The 21,471-nt window shown below is 43.0% G+C and overlaps 1 protein-coding gene across 2 annotated transcripts in view; it reads right to left on the bottom strand.

Annotated features, from left to right (window-relative positions):
* Positions 1-5,548: 5,548 nt before the first annotated feature.
* GLDN (gliomedin) overlaps positions 5,549-21,471 on the bottom strand; it is a 69,962-nt gene continuing 54,039 nt past the window's right edge. The window contains exons 6-11 of one of the 2 annotated variants that reach the window (XM_053595981.1): positions 18,096-18,224; positions 15,463-15,546; positions 15,240-15,365; positions 14,057-14,207; positions 9,239-11,575; positions 5,549-9,160 (exon numbers count right to left, since the gene is read on the bottom strand). In XM_053595981.1, the coding sequence (XP_053451956.1) occupies positions 11,098-11,575; positions 14,057-14,207; positions 15,240-15,365; positions 15,463-15,546; positions 18,096-18,224 (968 nt within the window). In that variant the 3' untranslated portion in view covers positions 5,549-9,160; positions 9,239-11,097. The remainder of the gene's footprint in view (positions 9,161-9,238; positions 11,576-14,056; positions 14,208-15,239; positions 15,366-15,462; positions 15,547-18,095; positions 18,225-21,471) is intronic. The other variant, XM_053595982.1, reaches the window with a different exon arrangement.

Here is a 21,471-nt window from a genome sequence, read left to right as displayed (position 1 = left end):
TAAAATATATAAAGAACCCATTCAACTCAATAGCAAGAAAACAAATGATTAAAAATGGATGAAGAGGGAGGCGCCTGTGGCTCAGTCGGTAGGGCGCCGGCCCCATATACCGAGGGTGGCGGGTTCAAACCTGGCCCCGGCCAAACTGCAACCAAAAAATAGCAGGGCGTTGTGGCAGGCGCCTGTAGTCCCAGCTACTCGGGAGGCTGAGGCAAGAGAATCGCTTAAGCCCAGGAGTTGGAGGTTGCTGTGAGCTGTGTGATGTCATGGCACTCTACCCAAGGGCGGTACAGTGAGACTCTGTCTCTACAAAAAAAAAAAAAATGGATGAAGAACCTAAATAGACATTTTCCTAAAGGAGACATATAAAATGCCAACAGGTATATGACAAAATGCTCAACATCACTATCAGCAAAATGCAAATTAAGACCACAATGGGATTTCACCTCACACCTGTTAGAAAGGCTATCATCAAAAAGATGAACGTGCAGAAAAAGAAACCCTGTCCAGGAGTGTCTAACCTGCAGCCCATGGGCCACATATTGATTTTGTGAGGACTTTTTTTGCTTATCTGTGGTGTCGAATATTACAAAAAGTATGCTTCGACCTTTTTCTTACTAATGAGCTTTTGTTAGTATTTGTGTATTTACAGTGTGCCCCAAAATAACTCTTTTTCTTCCAATGTGTGGCAGAAAAAAGGTTGGACACTCCTACAGCGTATACTATTAGGGGGAATGTAAATTAGTATAATCACAATGGAAAACGGTATGGAGTTTCCTCATTCCCAAAGGTTTTTCATTTCCAAAGGAAATGAAATCTGTATGTCAAAGAGATATCTACACTCATGTTCATGTTCATTGCAGCATTGCTCACTACAACCAAGATATGAAATCCAGCATCCATCAACAAATGAAAAAAGAAAATGTATTATACATGATGGGATGTTATTCAGCCTTAAAAAAGAAATTTTGACCTTTGCAACAACGTGGATGGAACTGAAGAACATTATGCTAAGTGAAATAAGCCAGGCAGAGAAAGACGGGTAATATGTGAGTTCACTTATGTGCGGTATCTATGAAAGTTGAATTCATAGAAGCAAATGGTGGTTACCAGAGTCTGCAAGGGATTGGGGTGGGTGAAGGTGAGGGTTGGGGAGGTGTCCAGAGGATCAAAATTTCAATTAGGGAGAAGAAATAAGTTAAAGAGATCTGTTGTACAACACAATTACTGTAGTTCGTAACAGTGAGATATTTAATTGAAAAAGGGCTGAATTTAATAGTTCTCATCACAAAAAAGTGAGGTAATTCTTATGTTAATTGGCTCTCTATAGCCATTCTACAATGTATTAATATTTCAAAACAAGTTGTATATCACATATATACAATTTTTATTTAATGTAAAATAATACTTTTTAAATGCCTCCCATGTAAAGATACCCACTATAAACCCTAAATTAAATAACACAAAAACACATGACTACAGAAATTATAACTAATAAGTCAAGAAAGGAAATAAGGTGAAATTAAAAAAAAATTCAAACAATTTAAAACAAAAAGAGAAAAAAGGGAACAAAGAAGAGATGGCACAGCAAAACAGTCAATTTAAACCAACCATATCAATAATTGCATTACATGTCAATGGTCTACCAGGAGTCCTCAAACTTTTTAAAAAAAACAGGAGGCCAGTTCACTGTCCCTCAGACTGTTGGAGGGCCAGACTATAGTTTTAAAAAAAAACTATGAACAAATTCCTATGCACACTGCACATATCTTATTTTGAAGTAAAAAAACCAAAACAGGAACAAATACAATCACACCACCTCATGTGGCCTGCGGGCTGTAGTTTGAGGACCCCTGGTTCAAACCTTTAGATCCAGATAGTAAATATTTCAAGCTTTCAGAGCATAAAGTCTATGCTGTAACTATAAAACTCTATAATTTTAAGCACAAAGACAATCTATAATGAAATGGGTGTGGCTGTATTTCAATAAAACATTAATTACAAAAACAGGCAGCTTACCAGGTCATAGTTTACTAATCCTGCAACTAAAAGGCAAAAAGTGTCAGATTATGTAAAACAAACCAAAACACCATCACTACAAGACCCAACTATATGCTGCCTACAAAAAACCCATGTTTCATGAATATAGATGCAAAAATTCTCAACAAAATCCTAGCCAATAGATTACAGCTTATCATCAAAAAAGTCATTCATCATGATCAAGTAGGCTTCATCCCAGGGATGCAAGGCTGGTTTAACATACACAAGTCCATAAACGTTATCCACCATATTAATAGAGGCAAATATAAAGATCACATGATCCTCTCAATAGATGCAGAAAAAGCATTTGATAAAATCCAGCATCCTTTTCTAATTAGAACACTGAAGAGTATAGGCATAGGTGGCACATTTCTAAAACTGATTGAAGCTATCTATGACAAACCCACAGCTAATATTTTACTGAATGGAGTAAAACTGAAAGCTTTTCCTCTTAGAACTGGAACCAGATAAGGTTGTCCTCTGTCACCTTTACTATTCAACATAGTGCCGGAAGTTCTAGCCAATACAATTAGGCAAGACAAGGAAATACAGGGAATCCAAATGGGAGCAGAGGAGGTCAAACTCTCCCTCTTTGCTGACGACATGATCTTATACTTAGAGCACCCCAAAGACTCAACCACAAGACTCCTAGAAGTCATCAAAAAATACAGTAATGTTTCAGGATATAAAATCAATGTCCACAAGTCAGTAGCCTTTGTATACACCAATAACAGTCAAGATGAGAAGCTAATTAAGGACACAACTCCCTTCACCATAGTTTCAAAGAAAATGAAATACCTAGGAATATACCTAACGAAGGAGGTGAAGGACCTCTATTAATAAAATTATGAAATCCTAAGAAAGGAAATATCAGAGGATATTAACAAATGGAAGAACATACCATGCTCATGGATAGGAAGAATCAACCTTGTTAAAATGTCTATACTTCCAAAGCAATCGACCTATTCAATGCCATTCCTATTAAAATACCAACATCGTACTTTCAAGATTTGGAGAAAATGATTCTGCATTTTTTATGGAACCGGAAAAAACCCCGTATAGCTAAGACAGTTCTTAGTAATAAAAATAAAGCTGGGGGCATCAGCATACCAGATTTTCGTCTGTACTACAAAGCCATAGTGGTCAAGACAGCATGGTACTGGCACAAAAACAGAGACATAGACACTTGGAATCAAATTGAAAACCAAGAAATGAAACTAACATTTTACAACCACCTAATCTTTGATAAACCAAACAAGAACATACCTTGGGGGAAAGACTCCCTATTTAATAAATGGTGTTGGGAGAACTGGATGTCTACATGTAAAAGACTGAAACTGGACCCACACCTTTCCCCACTCACAAAAATTGATTCAAGGTGGATAAAGGACTTAAATTTAAGGCATGAAACAATAAAAATCCTTAAAGAAAGCATAGGAAAAACACTGGAAGATATTGCCCTGGGGAAAGACTTCATGAAGAAGACTGCCATGGCAATTGCAACAAGAACAAAAATAAACAAATGGGACTTCATTAAACTGAAAAGCTTCTGTACAGCTAAGGAGACAATAACCAAAGCAAAGAGACAACCTACACAATGGGAAAGGATATTTGCATATTTTCAATCAGACAAAAGCTTGATAACTAGGATCTATAGAGAACTCAAATTAATCCACATGAAAAAAGCCAACAATCCCATATATCAATGGGCAAGAGACATGAATAGAACCTTCTCTAAAGATGACAGACGAATGGCTAACAAACACATGAAAAAATGTTCATCATCTCTATATATTAGAGAAATGCAAATCAAAACAACCCTGAGACATCATCTAACCCCAATGAGAATGGCCCACATCACAAAATCTCAAAACTGCAGATGCTGGCGTGGATGTGGAGAGAAGGGAACACTTTTACACTGCTGGTGGGACTGCAAACTAGTACAACCTTTCTGGAAGGAAGTATGGAGAAACCTCAAAGCACTCAAGCTGGACCTCCCATTTGATCCTGCAATCCCATTACTGGGCATCAACCCAGAAGGAAAAAAATCCTTTTATCATAAGGACACTTGTACTAGACTGTGTATTGCAGCTCAATTTACAATCGTCAAAATGTGGAAACAGCCTAAATGCCCACCAACCCAGGAATGGGTTAACAAGCTGTGGTATATGTATACCATGGAATACTATTCAACTATTTAAAAAAATGGAGACTTTACATCCTTCGTATTAACCTGGATGGACGTGGAAGACATTATTCTTAGTAAAGCATCACAAGAATGGAGAAGCATGAATCCTATGTACTCAATTTTGATATGAGGACAATTAATGACAATTAAGGTTATGGGGGGGGAGGAAAAGCAGAAAGAGGGACGGAGGGAAGGGGGTGGGGCCTTGGTGTGTTTCACACTTTATGGGGGCAAGACATGATTGCAAGAGGGACTTTACCTAACAATTGCAATCAGTGTAACCTGGCTTATTGTACTCTCAATGAATCCCCAACAATAAAAACAAACCAAAACAAAACAAAACCAAACCCATGTTAATATATCTGTAGATTAAAAGTAAAAGGATGGGAAAAGATACATTATGCTAATATGAACCAGAGAAAAGCTAGAATGTCTATGTTAACATTAGCTAAAGTATGTTCTAGAGCACAAGGGAGGGAGTTGTGGAGAGAGAGAGAGCAAAAACAGGAGTGAAAATAGAAAGATGACTGTTTTTGCCAAGGCAGTCATGTTGCCATCCTTTGCCATATTGCTGGAAACAAGAGAGACCTGTAAGAAAAAGACAGAAAAGGTCTTGCTGAGCCTCCTTCCACGTGCATGTGCTTTTAGCTCTTGTTACTACACTAGGAAGGTCAACAGGAGCCAGATAGAATGGAGGATCCTAGGCATTCTCTTTTTGAGAGATAAGAAAGAATATTTACTAAAAGTGTGAGTTCTGGTGTTAGACTGCCTGAATTTGAATCCCAGCTCCACCACTTTCAAGCTAAGGGATAGTGGGTGCATTTCTTAATCTTTTAATTTGGAAAATAGACACAAGACTATACTTTACAGGCTTCCCATGAGGATTACGTGCTCATGGTAGTATAGAGTGCTTGGCACATAGTGAGCACTCAAATGTGAACTATGATAAGGACATTAATTTTGCCACCACCATGGTATTTCTTTTATAGGCTCTTTGGAGAAAGTAAAGTAGGAAGTTTTGTATCCCATATGTGCAGTAGTCCTTAAGTTGGTACAGTGACACCCATCCTCAAGGAGTGGCCAATAAAATGTTGTTAATTGTAAGTACCATTTGAAATATCATAAATATTCCAGGGGTTGGCAAAATATGGCCCGTAGGTCAGCTCTGGTTCACCAGCTGTTTTTGAATGCTCTGCAGGCCAAAAAATTTTTTTTACATATTTAAGCAGTTAAAAATAAAATTAAAAAGACATTTTTTGACACATGAAAATTACATAAAATTCATATTTCAGTGTCCATAAATAAAGTTTTATTAGGACAAAGCCATGCTCATTCATTTACAAGTACATACCGTCTGCGGTTGTTTTCAGCTACAGCAGCAGAGCTGAGCAGTTGCAACAGAGACTGTGTAGTCCACAAAGCCTAAAATACTTGTTATCAGGTCTTTTACAGAAAAATCTTGCTAACAAATTTGATTGAACCCCTGCTTTAATTTCCCCTTTATTTCCAAATGCCCACGAACTCTACACAAACCGTAATCTGGAAGTGGCCAGCCCAGACAGGGTCAGGGTCCTAGTATCTTCTCGTCCATGTTCTGACTTTAGCAGAGCAGACCTTCTTTTGTTGGGAGTTTAACCTTTGGAGCTTGACAACTCTGATCTTCACATCAAGGGTCTGCCCTTCTGGAGGAGATGCGAGCCTCTTCATATACTGGAGCTTTAAGCAGGCCCTCAGCCTTTTCACTTAGCTTTCAGTTGGAGATTAGTCATGCTCAGCTTTTCATTATTTGTTTCTGAAGGATCAATCAAGTTTAGCAGTAGTCACTGATTTTGTTATCCTTTCAGTCTCTGTTTCTTCCATAATTCTCAAAACATCTGCTACATAGCACCAGCGAATGCGTTTCTTTTCACTGGTATACCATTCCATTTATCAGCAATGCAAGTTCTTACTCTTCGTCCATCTCATCCCACTGGCTATTTATGCTACTACCAGCCTGTGGTCCTCACTGCGGGTGGTGAGTGATCAAGTACCAAGACCCCATCTCAGTGGCTTCTTTGTGGGGCCCTATCTGGTTAGATTTAGCAACCATAAATGTAGGACTCATAGTTAAATTTCAATTTAAAATGAACAAATACATTTTTAGTACATTTCATGCAATATCAGAGAGATACTTTTGCTTAAAAAAGCAGAAAACGTAATTGTAAAGTCAAGAAACAATGTTTTCTCTTAACTCTGGCACTGAAGCTCTCACCTGGGCTGAATTAGTCACCTTACCCGGTCCCAGTTCCTAGACTTTAAAATGAGAGGGTTGGATCAGGTGTTCTGTAAAGGTCCTACCCTGTGTTGGCCCTCTATAATCCCATGATTGTGGATGCGGCCTCTTGGTAAGCAAGTTTGAGATACTGACAAAGCCAGATTGCTAGACAACAAGAATCAGATTTTGGAAGTAGTTTAACCACCACTTAAATGTAACAACGCAGTTAACTGCTTTACTCACTTACTAAGGTTGATCACAACACATTGCTTAGAGGGAACAGTAGTGAGACTGCAGATTAATTCTATCCTTATTTAAAATCCTCACAGTGAATGACTGTAAGATTAGATATCTTAAAATCATATGCAAGGTCTGAATGGTCCACTTAAAGGGCAAGACTTCTGTTTTCATCTTGGACTTTTTCTTTTTTGGGTTTGTAATATTTCAGTTATAAAAGTCATCAGCAGTACACGCATGGGCTGGCCCATAACAGACACTCTAAAGGTTATAAAGAAGCTCTATACATAAAGGCAGCAAGTTTCATTATAGAGGGAAGTTTTATTGTAGATTTATTGTGTCAGTAAGGGACCTTTTCTTGGGGGTGTGACTGTTACCCACCTGATCTACCAGGGGCCTGGTCTTAGTACATAGAAACTACTGACCCTGTGTCCCTGACCATATCTGCAGCCCATAAGGCCATAAGAGCAACAGGGTCATTCTGGTTCCCTGTAGGGAAGAACTATGATATTATAAATTTCTTGAAAAATCACATAATTTTCAGAATATTTCACATAGAAAAATCAAAGGAGGAAAGTCATACCATTAGCCACATTTTAAAGATGAAACAGAGGTTCTAAGAGATTGACACTTGCCTAAATTCATACAAATTGAGTTTTTAAAATTTGTTTTCTGTTTTTAGCCTCAAATATTATGTTCTCCGTTGTCTTGCCCAGAAGACAACACATTGCATTTATGCCTATGTGCGACCCACTTCTAGTTACTACATTTCCATTTTTCATGTTTTATTATAGAGAAAATGATTTTTCAGTACTGTATTCAGATGAAGCTAGCAAAGTCTGAGTGTTTCCGCAGAGAAGCAACCACTATATTGTTTTAGGTTGTTAATTTTTCTTTTAAATGTTAAGTATAAATGAACAAGAGGCAAAAATAACAATACACTTGCTTTAACATGTGATTGTGCTCAGCAATGATTATTTTATTTGACTTATTAGATGAAAGTTAAATAAATTATAACCAAATAGACATTCATCATTATTCACATGACCAGAATTTGTGCAGATTGGAAATTATGGCTCTTAATGATGTGACACACAAGGTCACAGAAGCTGACTAAAAACTAAAAAGCCCCATCACGTACTTTTCCTTCATATGGTTTGAAATCAGATAGTCATTGCCAAAATATCCTCTGGGCCATTGGAAAATGACACTTGACTTTTTTTTTTGAGACAGAGTCTCACTTTGCCACCCTGGGTAGAATGCCTTGGTGTCATAGCTCAGCAACCTCGGTCTCTTAGGCTCAAGTGATTCTCTTGCCTCAGGTTTCTGGGTAGCTGGGACTCCAGGAGTCTGCCACAGCTGGCTACTTTTAGAGACAGGAGTCTTGCTCTGGCTCAAGCTGGTTTCGAACTCCTAATCTCAGGCAATCTGCCCTCCTTGGCCTTCCAAAGTGCTGGGATAACAGATGTGAGCTATCACATCCAGCTGGAAAATGACACCTGACTCTTCGAGAACTGCGTCTCCTTGGACTTTTCACCTGGTAATTATAAAGGTGCCTAAGATTAAAACTCTTCTTTTAAAACTTTTGCCCCAGAACTTTTCACGTCATCGCACCTGTGCCTGATGATACACTGAAATCAGAACCAACTGCTTAGCTAATGAAAAAGGACATTTTACCAGTTGAAAGAAAATGCTTTGAAATAGGTTCTGGCCTAGCTTTAGGATGGACGGGTGTGGTTTTATTTACTTTCCAGTGGGAAGCTATCTACTTTAGATTAAAGAAGAATTAGAGAATTATCTGCTTTGATTCTGACATCAGAAGTGCAGATATTTGGAAAGTGCTTTAAAGCAATTTTGGTTGTAAGTAAAAGGTAAACTACATTATCTTGACTTAATTAGATTCTGCATTCCATGTTAGCAGTGAGCCCAAAACTTTTCAAAAAACCAAGTACTGTTTTCAGGAAAGCATAAGCAATACCTTAATTCTTTTCACTTTGTAAAGACTGTCAAGTAAATTATAAAATGTCCCCCTGTTATTAAACCTTGGTCAAACTCAGTTGTCCTCACAGGACTACACTACAGCCAAAGAACAACAACACAATAACAACAAAAACAAAAATCCTGGTATGAGCTTTACTAATGATGAGCGTATGATTCCTTACTCACAATGAAGGGAGCCAGAATCAAGACAGTTCAGCTATCAAGACTTGGGCTTCTAAAACATTTTTCTAAAAGGAATATGTGCTAATTCAATAAGTGATCTCTTTGGTTGTTACCATATATACAATTAATGTATATATTACTATGACTAATAAATGCTATTTTTACTATGAAATTATATTCATATCCAGGTCTCCTGTGTTCAGAACCAGTAACATATATTACTCTAAAACAGTGGTTCTGAACCTGTGGGTCATGACCCACAGGAACTATATTAAAACCTTTGCGGTAATTGTAATCAGTGTAACTGGCTTATTGTACCCTCAATGAATCCCCAACAATAAAAAAAAAAAAAAAACCTTTGCGGCATTAGGAAGGTTGAGAACTACTGCTCTAAAAGAACACTAGCATTCATTAGACATATTGATTTTGAATATGAAACTCTGTTAGAAAACACAATTCTGAAAAGAGCATTTTTTTTTTAATTGTTGGGGATTCATTGAGGGTACAAAGAACCAGGTTACACTAATTGCATTTGTCTGGCCCTCTTATAAATGAGTTCCTCACCCAAGAGGTGTGTGAAAAGAGTATTTAGTAAAAGCTGTGACGATATGACAACAATTCTAATGAAAAAGTGTATGTGTGGGGGAGGTTCCAATACCCATTATCTTGAGGACAGTGACAAACAAGTCACTGACAGCTGCCTGGGGATTTTGGGGGTGGGATGGGGGAAGCTTTAAATATTCAATCTGTATATACCCTAAGGTTTAAAATGCTTTTATTATATATATTGTGTAAAACCAGGATTCAGGGCCACTGAGAATAGATTTGGGCCACGATAAAAAGTTTCAGAACACACAAATTAGGGCAAATTGCTAAAAAAAAAATCTTTATGTAAGATGTTCCCTTGTTCCCCTTCTTGGCTGCAAGGCCCCAGTGACTTTTCCCAGTTTCCTCTCTACTCTCAGTGGCCCTGCCAGGACCTCAGTGCTGGGCTGAAGGACATCTAAAGAAGTTAGTTGGTGAAAAAGGTGTGTATTTTAGAGTATTTAGAAGCTACTTAAACTGGATTCTCTCTTGGCGTTCAAGGGGAGCAGGTCATATTCTTTAAAACTATGGTCGGGCAAGAATAGCTCCCTAACTGCTTTGTGGGGGACAATGCTATCACCCTTCCCCTCTAGCAAAAAAACACAAGCCATATCAAATGCCACTTCTTCGTCTAGGGAAAGGCAAAACAAAACAGGTTCTGGTGAGTAAGCCCTTCCCAGTATCAAGCTCAGTTCATATTCTCGATCAGGAGTCAGCAAAGATTTTCTGCAAAGGGTCAGATAGCAGTTTTAGGGACTGTGGACACACAGACTCTGTGGCAGCAACTGCACTGCCATCATAGAGGGGAAGTAGTCACAGACTGACACATACAGATGAGTATGGCTCCGCTCCAGTAAAACTTCATTTTAATAACCACAAATGGTGCCTCTCTTCTGAACACTGCAAAGTGCAGCTAGACTAATACCCACTTACACAGTATTTAGTACGCGGCTAGAGGGCCCACAGCTGTGGTAGAAGAAGCCAGAGTGACCTGAGGAGTCAGTGTTTATGATCCACAGTTATAAATCCCTTGGTCAGAAACCAGTAGGAACCTGTTTCATTTAAAAAGAACTGAGCATGTAGCTGTTTCTGGCTTTTGCTAAACTCAGAGCTGCAATCAGGAGCTGAGGAATAAAGCAATAAATAATGGGTAAGGGGTACCTTAGGATCTCTGAAGGGTCAATACATCTTTCCAAGGCTTCAAATGTAAGTCAGCACTGAGGAATTCACTACTCAAACGACAAGACTTATTAACTCAAAGGTTAATTTGTTCAGCACGTGGCTAAAAAAACCAAACAACAAAACCAAATAGATAATGGCAATAGAATTTCCTACAGGTGGAGGAAATCTTGCCGGTCATCTTAGCCAGCTCTTTCATGTAACCGATGGAGAGAGAGGTATCTTTCCCAGCTTGTTTGTGGAGGAATCACCAAACAGCCATTTTAACTTCCAGTCTGGTGCTATTTCACTAAGAACCTGATTTTAAAGGGGACTCACAAGCCATATAAACGCTTTTATCAAGAGATTATCTTCTAAGTAACCAGCTACCCTTAAAGACAAGTTTTCTGCTGGGATAGAAATGGCCCCAGAAAACATCTGAAATTTACTGAGGGGAACAAAATGCAATACGTCACTGATTTAATGTTGTTGACAAAAACTGCACAGGATAGAGCATTAAATGGCCATCTTCCCATGAATATAAATGCTGATCTCTCATGTTGTACGATAACATGGCAAGAACAGATTGGGAAGTTCTTAAATCAAAGTTTGTGTTGATCTGTTTCCCTCCTAACAAATCAAAGGCAAATGTTATCCTCATATCTTTGGTGTCTGTGACATAGAGGATTCCTTGGGCGATGAAGGCGTTGCCGGCCTTGGATTTGGGGTACGTGGTATTGATGTGTTGCACCACGGAAAATGTCTTTTCCTCCAGTTGTGCTACAAGAATACTCGAGCCGTCCACACTTGAAGCATAGATAATCCAAAGGCCCTTTTCATCTACAGCTAGATTGAAGTAAGTCTTGGAATTTGCAAAAAGGTATTTTCGATCAAAATACAAGGCGTTTTCAAGCTTCAGAGTTTGGGAAGTTTCTTTGTCAAATTCAAATCTGAAATGTATATATAAAAAAAGACACGAGTCACCATTTTTGTAGATGAAGATGATTTGTTAGGCTCCTCTTAAACTGAGTTAATAGGTCTGAGGGGAGGCCTGGGATTCTGCATGTCTGACAAGCCCCAGGTAAGGCTTGTTCTGGTGGTCCTTCAACAGTCTGTGAACGGCAAGGGTGTAAGGGCAATGACTAGCTTCTGTAGCAGAAGAAACAGAGGCAGCGGCATGGTTTAAAGAGAACATTCCCCGGAGTCAGGATGAATTCACGTCTGAGTGACCACTTACTACTAGCCGTGTGACCCCAAGAAAATCATCTCACTAATGCTCAGCTGGTTGGTGACTTCCCGAAATGCCCTCTCAAAGACACTTAGGGCTGCAAGGGGCTATAAAAAGTCCAATCCTTTCATTTTAAAATGAAAAACAAACAAACAAACAAACAAAAAAACAAATGAAACAAAACCAAAAGAAGTAACTAGCCCCTAGATATAAGTAAGTAGCACAGCCAGAATATAAACTTAGATTTTCTAACTCTAAGTTCAAAAGGTATTCCTTTATTCCATACTGAATTTGAAGAAAAAAATTTCATAGCCTTCTAATTTAAGAAGGAAGTCACCAGTTGAGAAAGGATGTAGTAAAGTCATGGCTGGAAAGAACATATTACCGTCAGGTAAGTAGGTGGATAAATTAAACTATGGCATGAAATTCCATTCCCCTTAGCTCCTGGAGGCTGTCTGATTTGGCAGACTCCAAATCCAGATTCTCTATTAAAAAAAGTAAATTATGATTCAAAAGGTAACTAACCCCAGAATGAAAATCCCAGGACCTTCAGCTAAAAGAAAAACACCAGAGGGTGCCATTGAGCAGCAGAAGAAACATCAAGTGTGTGACTCTGTGGCTATGCATTGGAGCATAACAAACCTGAAGTTGATTAAGAAACCTTGAAGTAACTTTGCAAAGAAACTGGAGGGGAGTGAGGGATTGGAAAGGTCCCTGCCCGTTTCAGCTCACAGGAATTTTCCTTCCTCTGAATACCTGGAATTCAGTACTGTCATTTGGCCATCTAGTCCCAGCACCTAGCAGCTGCATTCTGTGGTGAGGCTTGTCCCTCCCAGTAAGAACAGGATCTAACTCGTGTCTGCCTCCCACTTAGCTCCCAGCCCATAACCTCTGCCTCACAAACTTAGCTGCCTTAGAAGAAACACTTTCTTAAAGAGGCCAGTCCTCATTCTTGGGGCCTTTTCACCTCAAAACTCCTCTGCTACCCCCACCTCTATCTGATAATAGCTCTGTATAACATGGCAACAAGGATCCCTCAACTAATTGAGAAGCATCACAGGAAGGAGCTTGTGGGGGAGTGAGAGCAGCTGTCCGTTCCTACCAGCATAAGACTCTGCCCAAATGGGGTGGCCATGGAGGGGAAGCGATGACAGAGGAATGAGGGGCAAAGGAGGGGTGGCTTCCTGCCACAGCCAACACTTGAGTCTAATGTGGCTCAATCTAATTGCAGGTTATATTAGGAAAACTGTCCCCATCCTAACCTGAGCACACAAATGCCAAAACAACTGTTAAAGCTGGACCTTGCTAAGGGCAGGAGGAGGATGAAGTCAGGAGAGAAGGGATGTAGCCTCTCTCAAGGTCACTGTTTCTTGTTTTGAATGACTGGGACTGTGGTACTCATAATACTGGGATTGTTGTTTCTATACTCCGAGGCTTAGTCTATCTTTGTAGTTGAGGACATGGAGACCACAGGAGGTGGTGTCTCTCATCCAAGGTGGTGTCTCATAGAGTAGGCAGAAGAGTTGGAACCAGAAAACAGGCATCTTGGCTTTCAGTCTCTTGATTTGCCCAGGATGACCTGCTTCTGCCTCTAGAGCCCAGAACTTGATTTCTGCTCGAACCATAAAGACACAACTTCAGTAATTCTTGTAGGGAGGCAGGAAGGCTCAGCTGCTGCCCTGGGCACAGTCTGCCCTAGTGACCACTCCCTTGCCCTGGGGAAAGCAGAGGGAGGCCTACATCAGGATGGCCGGTTAAGCTGAAGGCCATGATGCCTGACTTTGGGTTGGACTCTCTAGTCTTCAGTGATCTCAGTTGTGACATAAAATTCCTCACACCTAAAGTTTTCCAAAATAAAACTGGTATCAGAGAGCGACACCTTTGGCCAAAAGGAGCCCTGGGTTCTGCCTGCTTCCTTCCTCAAAGGATGAGAAAACTACTGCCCCTTACTACTCTATGGCTACCTCTGCCTGGCCCTGACCTTCTTCACAGCATCCAGATAAGCAGTAAATGTATAGCCCAGGGACTGCCGGGACACTCGGATCACTCCCTGTATGCTGTGATTCATTTGGCCAACAAATCATGATTGCCCTCTGACTGTGTGCTGGCCCTAGGGACATAAAGATGGTGAAAACACAGTCCCTGCCCCTAAGGAGCTCAGGAAAGCCCTGCACAGCTGGTGTGCGGTGGTGGAGGGGCTCACCTCACTATGGTGTTGGAACCGCCTTTGTGGTAGTAGAGACAGTTGTTGTAAACAGCATGCCCACAGCCGTGGAAATAATACGGGAGGTGGATGAACGTGTAACTGCCATTCACAAGGGAGGGCCCGTCTCTGAATTCCTTCACCATGATACCTGTCGGGGGAAGCCAGAGAGAAGCTGTCACCTGCTGTCCAGCCATCACAGCCTGGGAGTGAGTCTTCAGGAGGACTTGAAAACACGGAAGTCACCAGTGAGATGTTCCCAAGGTCCTCTATCCAGTATGAAGAGTTCAAAGTGCAATTCTCCCCATGAATTCCTGGAGTGTCTTTCAAACCTAGTAGCCGCAGAATTGTCTTTGCTTCTCCTGAGAGAACTATGGACCTCCCTCTCCCCAGCCCACTCTCCCAGAGCTGTGCAGGCCGATACCAGGACTAACAGCAGGACCTTTGCACTTTCCCAGTCACCCTCAGACCCTCCCTGGCTCTTCCTGCACTTCACAGCAGCCCCTGCTAATGAACAGTACCACTCTTCCCTTTCGAGTCACAGAATCCTTCTTAGCTGGTGATCTGACCAGTTAGCACTGATGAAATAAAGCTCTTTCTTCTTAGCTGTTTCTCCAACCAGTGTGTATGACTAGACCCCTTCGGGAATGAGGCCATTCTTACCCCACTGGCAGTTCCTGACCACATTCCTTTGGGACAGTGCGACTGGGGTCTCATGCTTTGATACTGTGTAACTGCAAGGTGACACCTCACCTTCCCGGGGCTCTCTGTCTAACAGGTATCTAAGAAAGATGGCCAGAGGTGGCACCCTCCCAGGAGGGGGCGCCCTTAGAGAAAGATGGCTGGTGCACAAGGTATTTGCCACTGACGTTTCTTCTACATCTTAGTTCGAGGTTTATAAGGCCTGTAGTTGTAATGCTATTTGTTTCCTTCTGGATATTTTGCCTAAAATCAGATAGGCTATACTTAAGAGTGTCCTAGTCATGTCCTTGTGACCTGAATGGCAGAACTTGCCACCATGAGGAATGTATTCTGCCCATTCATTTGTGCTAAAATAAAGAGCGGTTTATTAAACCAAGGAGCAGGAACTTCAGACACACAGAAACAGAGTAAGCCTGGAAGTAGGCAACGGATGAAAAATACAATTACCACACAGAGATGGATTGTCTGCCAAGGAAAGTACCTGAAAAGTGTTCAGTCACCCAGATGCGCTCATCACTCTTGTTAGCAGACTCTCTTATCCAGGTCCCAAATGTCTCCGTAAGTTTCAATACTTGTGTTGGTTTTCCAATGGAAGTGATCATGGATTCTGCCCCAGGAAGAGAAAGAAAAGTTACTCACCCGCCAGTTATGACTTTAAGGGATCCAGCTTCTGAATTTCAAAACAGGATGTTTTGTTTCTGTACCTGCTTGAGGGGAACGGTGCTCACTGATTTTCTCATCAGCTTTTCCAACCAAGGTGTCATCATTTGGTATGGCACATGTCTCTCCTAAAATAGCAGCAACAGTCAGAGCGAGACAGCCGGTGCAGTGTGATCTGTGCTGCTTTTCCCACCGCATTCCAGATTTCAGTCCCAGAAGCATCCCTTGCAACAGGCCTGCCAAATTTCTTGGTTGCTCGCTTTTAAGTACCCAGGCATTTCCAAATTCACTGTCCCTCCACCTCTACTTGGTGAGTTCCCAACAAACTTTCCATGACCACAGTTGCTAAGATAATACAATTCCAAAAGGGTGTCAGAGAAAGGGAGAAAGTGACCTATAGCACCCATTCAAGCCCTCAGCAATTGGGGGTGAGGGGGGTGAGGGTGGAGAAAGGAAGCTTGTCGACAGCTCCCTAGCATCTCTGGCAGGTGATATCACCAGCATGCTCATATTGTTCTGGAAGGATTTTCACTCTCAGGGTGGCTGGTGGGGTGCTATGAGGAAGCAGCCTCAAAGGTGGGGTAGTCTACTTTACCCAGCTTCTCCTGGGAGAAGATAAGGAGAGGAATCACAGCACCTCAGAGGAAGAAGGAACCTAGAGTCAGCTGGGCCCAGAGATGCTGGAGTCCCCTCCAGACCATTCCCCACTGTCTATGCTAAAGGTCTGCAGGGCACAGGCCCTTGGCAGGTACCTGATTCATGGTTGGTTTGAGGATACACCTGAGCTGTAATTCATTCTCCTTGGCTTGTCAGTGTTACCCTTAATGAATGGGTTTCATTCAGACTTGGTGAAGAGGTACCTGGGGTAGTAGAAGCCAGGCAGGACAGAGGGTGGGCTGGACTGCAGAGAGGGCAAGTTGGGCTTTTTTGGCTTTCTGAGAAAGGCCATGCCCCCCACCTAGACAAATTCTGAGGGGTTCAAATCACCTTGTGGTTATCAGAAAGGTTGGACTCTCTACTGTCAGTAGGGAAGCTCACAGAATAATCCGAAGGGTTTCTTTATCAGTAAGATAAGAAGGGCATTACATGATCTCCAAGCTTCTTCCTAGCTGGGTGGGCCCTTGTTTCTCTGAAGCCTTCGACTACTAGGAGAGAGCAAGCTCTCGGGGGTCCGTTACAGCTCCCCCACATGCAGTCCTGCTGCCTCTGGGTTTTATTTGGAGCTTCCACTCAGGAAATTAAAGGGTGTTAAGGAAATGGAATTGGAGCAGGAGAGAGGGTCAAGTTCAAATGCAAATGCCTGGCAACCCAGGACTCATTTCTAGGAGGCAGAGTGTAGTTAATGGGCTGTCATTTAAAGCAGTTTTCACAATTCCAGGCCCAACCCCTGCCCACCTAGCCTCTTAACAGGTAGGCCTGGCAGAGGAGACTGCTTCTCCAGGCACAGACTGTCACCGGCTGCTAATTTCTTTGGCAAATTAGAATTCTGCAAAAGCTCAGGTCAGACCCCTTCTCTTGGAGGAAGGCCCTGCTCAACTCATTCTCCCTGCGAAGCTGCACAGAGGGCTGGTGCTAATGGATGGGGCGGTGCTGCCCACGCTCTGCTGGAGTGATAATCAGGGGGGAGGATAGGGACATCTTTGAAAGCACAGATTCACCCACTCTGACAGCTGAGTGCATGCCCCCCAAAATTCTTCCAGGAAGAATAGCACACCAGACAGAACCGAAGACTGTTCAGGAAAGTGGCAGTAACAGCCACAAGTCTGAGAGAAATTCCAGTTAGGATCCTCCTCTCTGTTTGCCACAGAGATGATGGCCTTGAGTGCGGCTCCTCGTAGTTTAAGTGAGGGGATAGGTCTGAGGCTGCCTCTGAGGGGAAGTTCTAGTGTCACACTACAAATATTTTCCATTAATATGATCCTTGATTTCTAATTAGCTTTCAATCCGGTGGCCACTCCTGCAACAAACTAGCTAAAGAACAAGGCCTATTGGCCCACCAGATATCAGTTAATCCTGGCGCTCGGCCAGCTTGGATCAGGTCACAAAGTGCAGATCTCCATCTCTGATAGGACGATGCCCTGGCCTAAGAGCTGGGGCTTTACAGTCAGGCACACCTGCATTCAGATACTTGCTCTGCCACTTAACTAATTGGGTGAACTTGGGCAAGCTGTTTACCTCCTTACGGGGTCAGTTTTGTATCTGTTAAATTGGAGACAGTGACTCCAATATCATGGGATTGTTCTGAGAATTAACTGAGCTGAGCGGGAAGCACCCCACCTGGCACTGCACAGTTAGTGGTGGCAGCAGGAGCCCTGTGGTTACTCCCTGTGAGGAGCTAACCAACATGAACTTCTCCAGCACCAGATGAGGCCCTCACTCTCCAAAGAGTGTGTCACTATGAAAAGTTACCAGCTGAGCTTTCAGAACTGCTTAGGGTAGAGGGACGGTGGATAGGCCAGGTGGAAGAGCAGATGTGATAAATAAAGGGTAGAGGAGAGGGCCAGCCCCGGGCAGACTGCTCAGACCTCCCACGAGCATGGTGCACAATGTGGACCCTCATTTTGAACTAAATCTCCTCCTTGTGTTTTAAAAAGATCTGGTCGCCAAGCCTGGGGTGCAGACCAAGAGTTTGCGATTGTTAGTGGAAGAGGTGGGTTCCCCGGCAGGGGTTGGTGACCTGAGCACTGGCCGTTGAACATGTTTGGCTGCCGAGGGCCTTTGGCTCTTCTGCTTCCGGGGGGTCCTGGAGGACCGGGGGGCCCTGGAGGCCCAGGTGGGCCGGGTAGGCCTTGATCTCCTTTGGCACCTGGAGAGGGAGAGCAGAGAAAGGGGAGAGAGGGAAGGAGAAAGGGGAGGGAAGGGGAAGGAGAGAAATTGATTAAAGAGCTATAAACGGAGATTGGGTTTCTGAGAGGGAAAGTGGGTCAGCAACTCCAGGAGTGTCACTGGGCTGTCCCCGGGGGTAACTTACTGTAGCACTGTCTATGCTGAGTTGGGGAAGAACTCAGAAGGTGCCAAGTACCAGCTACGTGCCAGGGACTGTGCCAACAGGTTCATAGTCTTCCTGTCGTTCTTCCCAACTGAGTAGTAGTGTCCCCTTCAGAAAACCGAGTCTTAGGGAAGTCAAGCAGTTTCCCCAAAGTTACAACCCAAAGAGAGCTGGAACACCATTTCTGGCGTGCTTCACTCCAACGCTCATCCTGTGTCCACTGGCCAGTGTCAGTGGACCTCAACCCCAATTGCTTATTGGAGTCATCTAAAAAGGCCCAGGCTCCGGCCAGGTGCGGTGGCTCATGCCTGTAATCCCAGCACTCTGGGAGGCTGAGGCGGGTGGATTGTCTGAGCTCACAGGTTCAAGACCAGCCTGAGCCAGAGCGAGACCTCATCTCTAAAAATAGCCAGGTGTTGTGGCAGATGCCTGTAGTCCCAGCTACTTGGGAGGCTGAGATAAGAGAGTCACTTGAGCCCAAGAGTTTGAGGTTGCTGTGAGCTATGATGCCACAGCCTCTACCAAAGGTGACAAAATGAGACTCTGTCTTTAAAAAAAAAATAAAATAGAAAGGTCCAGGCCCCATCTTGGAGCAATTAACTCAGAATGCGGCTGGGGAGGTGGGCCACCTGTACCTCCCCCAAATCTCCTAGTATGCAGATAGCCTAAAAAGCCCTGCTCTGGGTGGTAGAAGAAATCAGGAGCACCTTTATGTTCTGGTTCTATTCAGCTTTGTGACCTTGGGTAGAGACCATAACCCTTCTGGGCCTGTTTCTTCATCTCAAAATTGAGCCTCCGGCGGTGCCTATAGCTCAGTGGGCATGGCGCCAGCCACATACACCCAGGCTGGTGGGTAGGAATCCAGCCCAGGGGCAGCTGAACAACAATGACAACTGCAACAAAAAATAGCCAGGTGTTGTGGCGGGCGCCTGTAGTCCCAGCTACTTGGGAGGCAGAGGCAAGAGAATCACTTAAGCCCAAGAGTTGAGGTTGCTGTGAGCTGTGACGCCACGGCACTCTACCCAAGGCGACATAGTTGGACACTGTCTCAAAAAAAAAAAAGGGCGTCGCTGGAGTGGTGGTGCAGCTGTTTCCTCCGGAAGATGGTGGCCGAGTAACAGCTTTCCTGCAACTGGGCACCGTGAGTCTGGGGAGATAAGACTCCAGGCATCTCTGGCTGGTGGGATCTGCCTATAATCATCCCTTTGAGGATACAGGGAGTCAGCAAGAGACTTCTGGACCCCAAGAGGAGGACAAAAACAGTGGAAAACTGGCAAGAGGTTGCGTGTGTTTGATTGGTCTAATCCCGCGGGGAGCTGTAAGTACAGCAGCAGTGAGACTGCAAACCGGAAAGGCCTTGCCTGTGAACTGTCTTGGTATTTTTGGACTTGGCACTCAGTTGAACTACCTTGGGGAGAGCTTGAGCAGGAGTGTAGAGAACTTTGGGTGTTGTCTAGGGCCCCAGACTGAGCCACTGAGCTGGATGGAGCTAATAGTGTTCGGCTCTGGGCCGCAGGGAGCCATTGTGAGAGAACTGCCCCGGCAAGCTCCATCCTCAGGGTCGCAGAGCAAGGATGGGGCAGGAGACTGAGCAGCCTAAAGGCAATGACTGAGCCACCTTACAGCCTTAACCCTGAGGGGCAGAGTGAGACCTGTTTTGGCACACTGAGTAAGTTGATAGCCACTTTAGCAGTGATCCCAGAGACAAGCACTTTCCTGGGAAAGCTTCTGCTTAGCCACATTTAGAAGTTTAAAGTGCCTTTTAAGAGGGCTGAAGAGAGATTTAGGGTCTCCACCCTGTGGGGTTTGAGAAATCAGCAGAGGCCTCCAGTTGTATCAGCATTGTGATTAACATCTCATACCCCAAAAGACCACCTGTTGCCCAGACAATATTCAACAAGATATATATAATGCTTTATTTTTGTTGTTGTTGTTATTGTTAGTTTGTTTGTTTTTTGTTTATTTTGTCGTTGTTGTTTTGTTTTTTAATTTCAACCTTTTCCGTACAGATTTTTTCTTTTCTTTTTCTTTCTTTTCTTTCTCCATTTTTCTAGTTTAACTACAATTTCCCATTGCTACCTTTTTCAACAATTAGAACTTCATTTTTGCTAGTGTTTCTACCCCTATTATTTGGTTTTTCACCCAATTTTATCCCATAAAGTTTTCTGTTTGCTTGTTTTGGTTTGATTTATAGCATTTTTGTCTTTCCTCTCTACTTGGTGGAAGGTGGGGTACTGTGTCTGATCAGGTTAGCAAAGAGCTGCTGACCTCAAGGGAACCACCCAACCAGGCACCCCCAGAGGTTGGGGTTTTTTTAAGATTGTGTCAAAGTACCCTACTGTACACCTATATTGCTCTGTCTTCCTCTTTCTGTGCCTCTCTTCTTTTTGTCAATATTCCCTTTTACCCACCCCCTCTCCTTTTTCTATTTTATTTTCTTTCTTTCTTTTTCTTTCTTTTATCCCTTCTTGCTCTTCAACCTTCTCATCCTTCTGGTCCTGTACCAAAAGGACTCATCGAAACCTTAGTCCACAGGCATGGGAACTTAAAGAGCAAGAGGAAGTGAAAGGAAAATTAGGGCAAGGAAACAGATAAAAGAAATCACTCATGAGGAAGAATCAGCAGAAAACTCCTGGCAACATGAAGAACCAGTCCAGAGCAACCCCTCCAAGGGACTATGAGGTAGCTACTGCAGAGGATTCCACCTATAAAGAAATGTTAGGAATGAAGGAAAGGGAATTTAGAATACACATGATGAAAACAATGAAGGAGGGCAGCACCTGTGGCTCAGTGAGTAGGGCGCAGGCCCCATATACCGAGGGTGGTGGGTTCAAACCCAGCCCCGGCCGAACTGCAACAAAAAAATAGCCAGGCGTTGTGGTGGGCGCCTGTAGTCCCAGCTGCTCGGGAGGCTGAGGCAAGAGAATCACATAAGCCCAAGAGCTGGAGGTTGCTGTGAGCCGTGTGACGCCACGGCACTCTACCGAGGGCAGTAAAGTGAGACTCTGTCTCTACAAAAAAAAAAAAAAAGAAAGAAAACAATGAAGGAAATGATGGAAACAAT

The sequence above is a fragment of the Nycticebus coucang genome, chromosome 6 (genome assembly GCF_027406575.1).
Source record: "Nycticebus coucang isolate mNycCou1 chromosome 6, mNycCou1.pri, whole genome shotgun sequence".
Taxonomy (NCBI): domain Eukaryota; kingdom Metazoa; phylum Chordata; class Mammalia; order Primates; family Lorisidae; genus Nycticebus; species Nycticebus coucang.
This window is presented reverse-complemented; position numbering and strand designations above follow the sequence as displayed.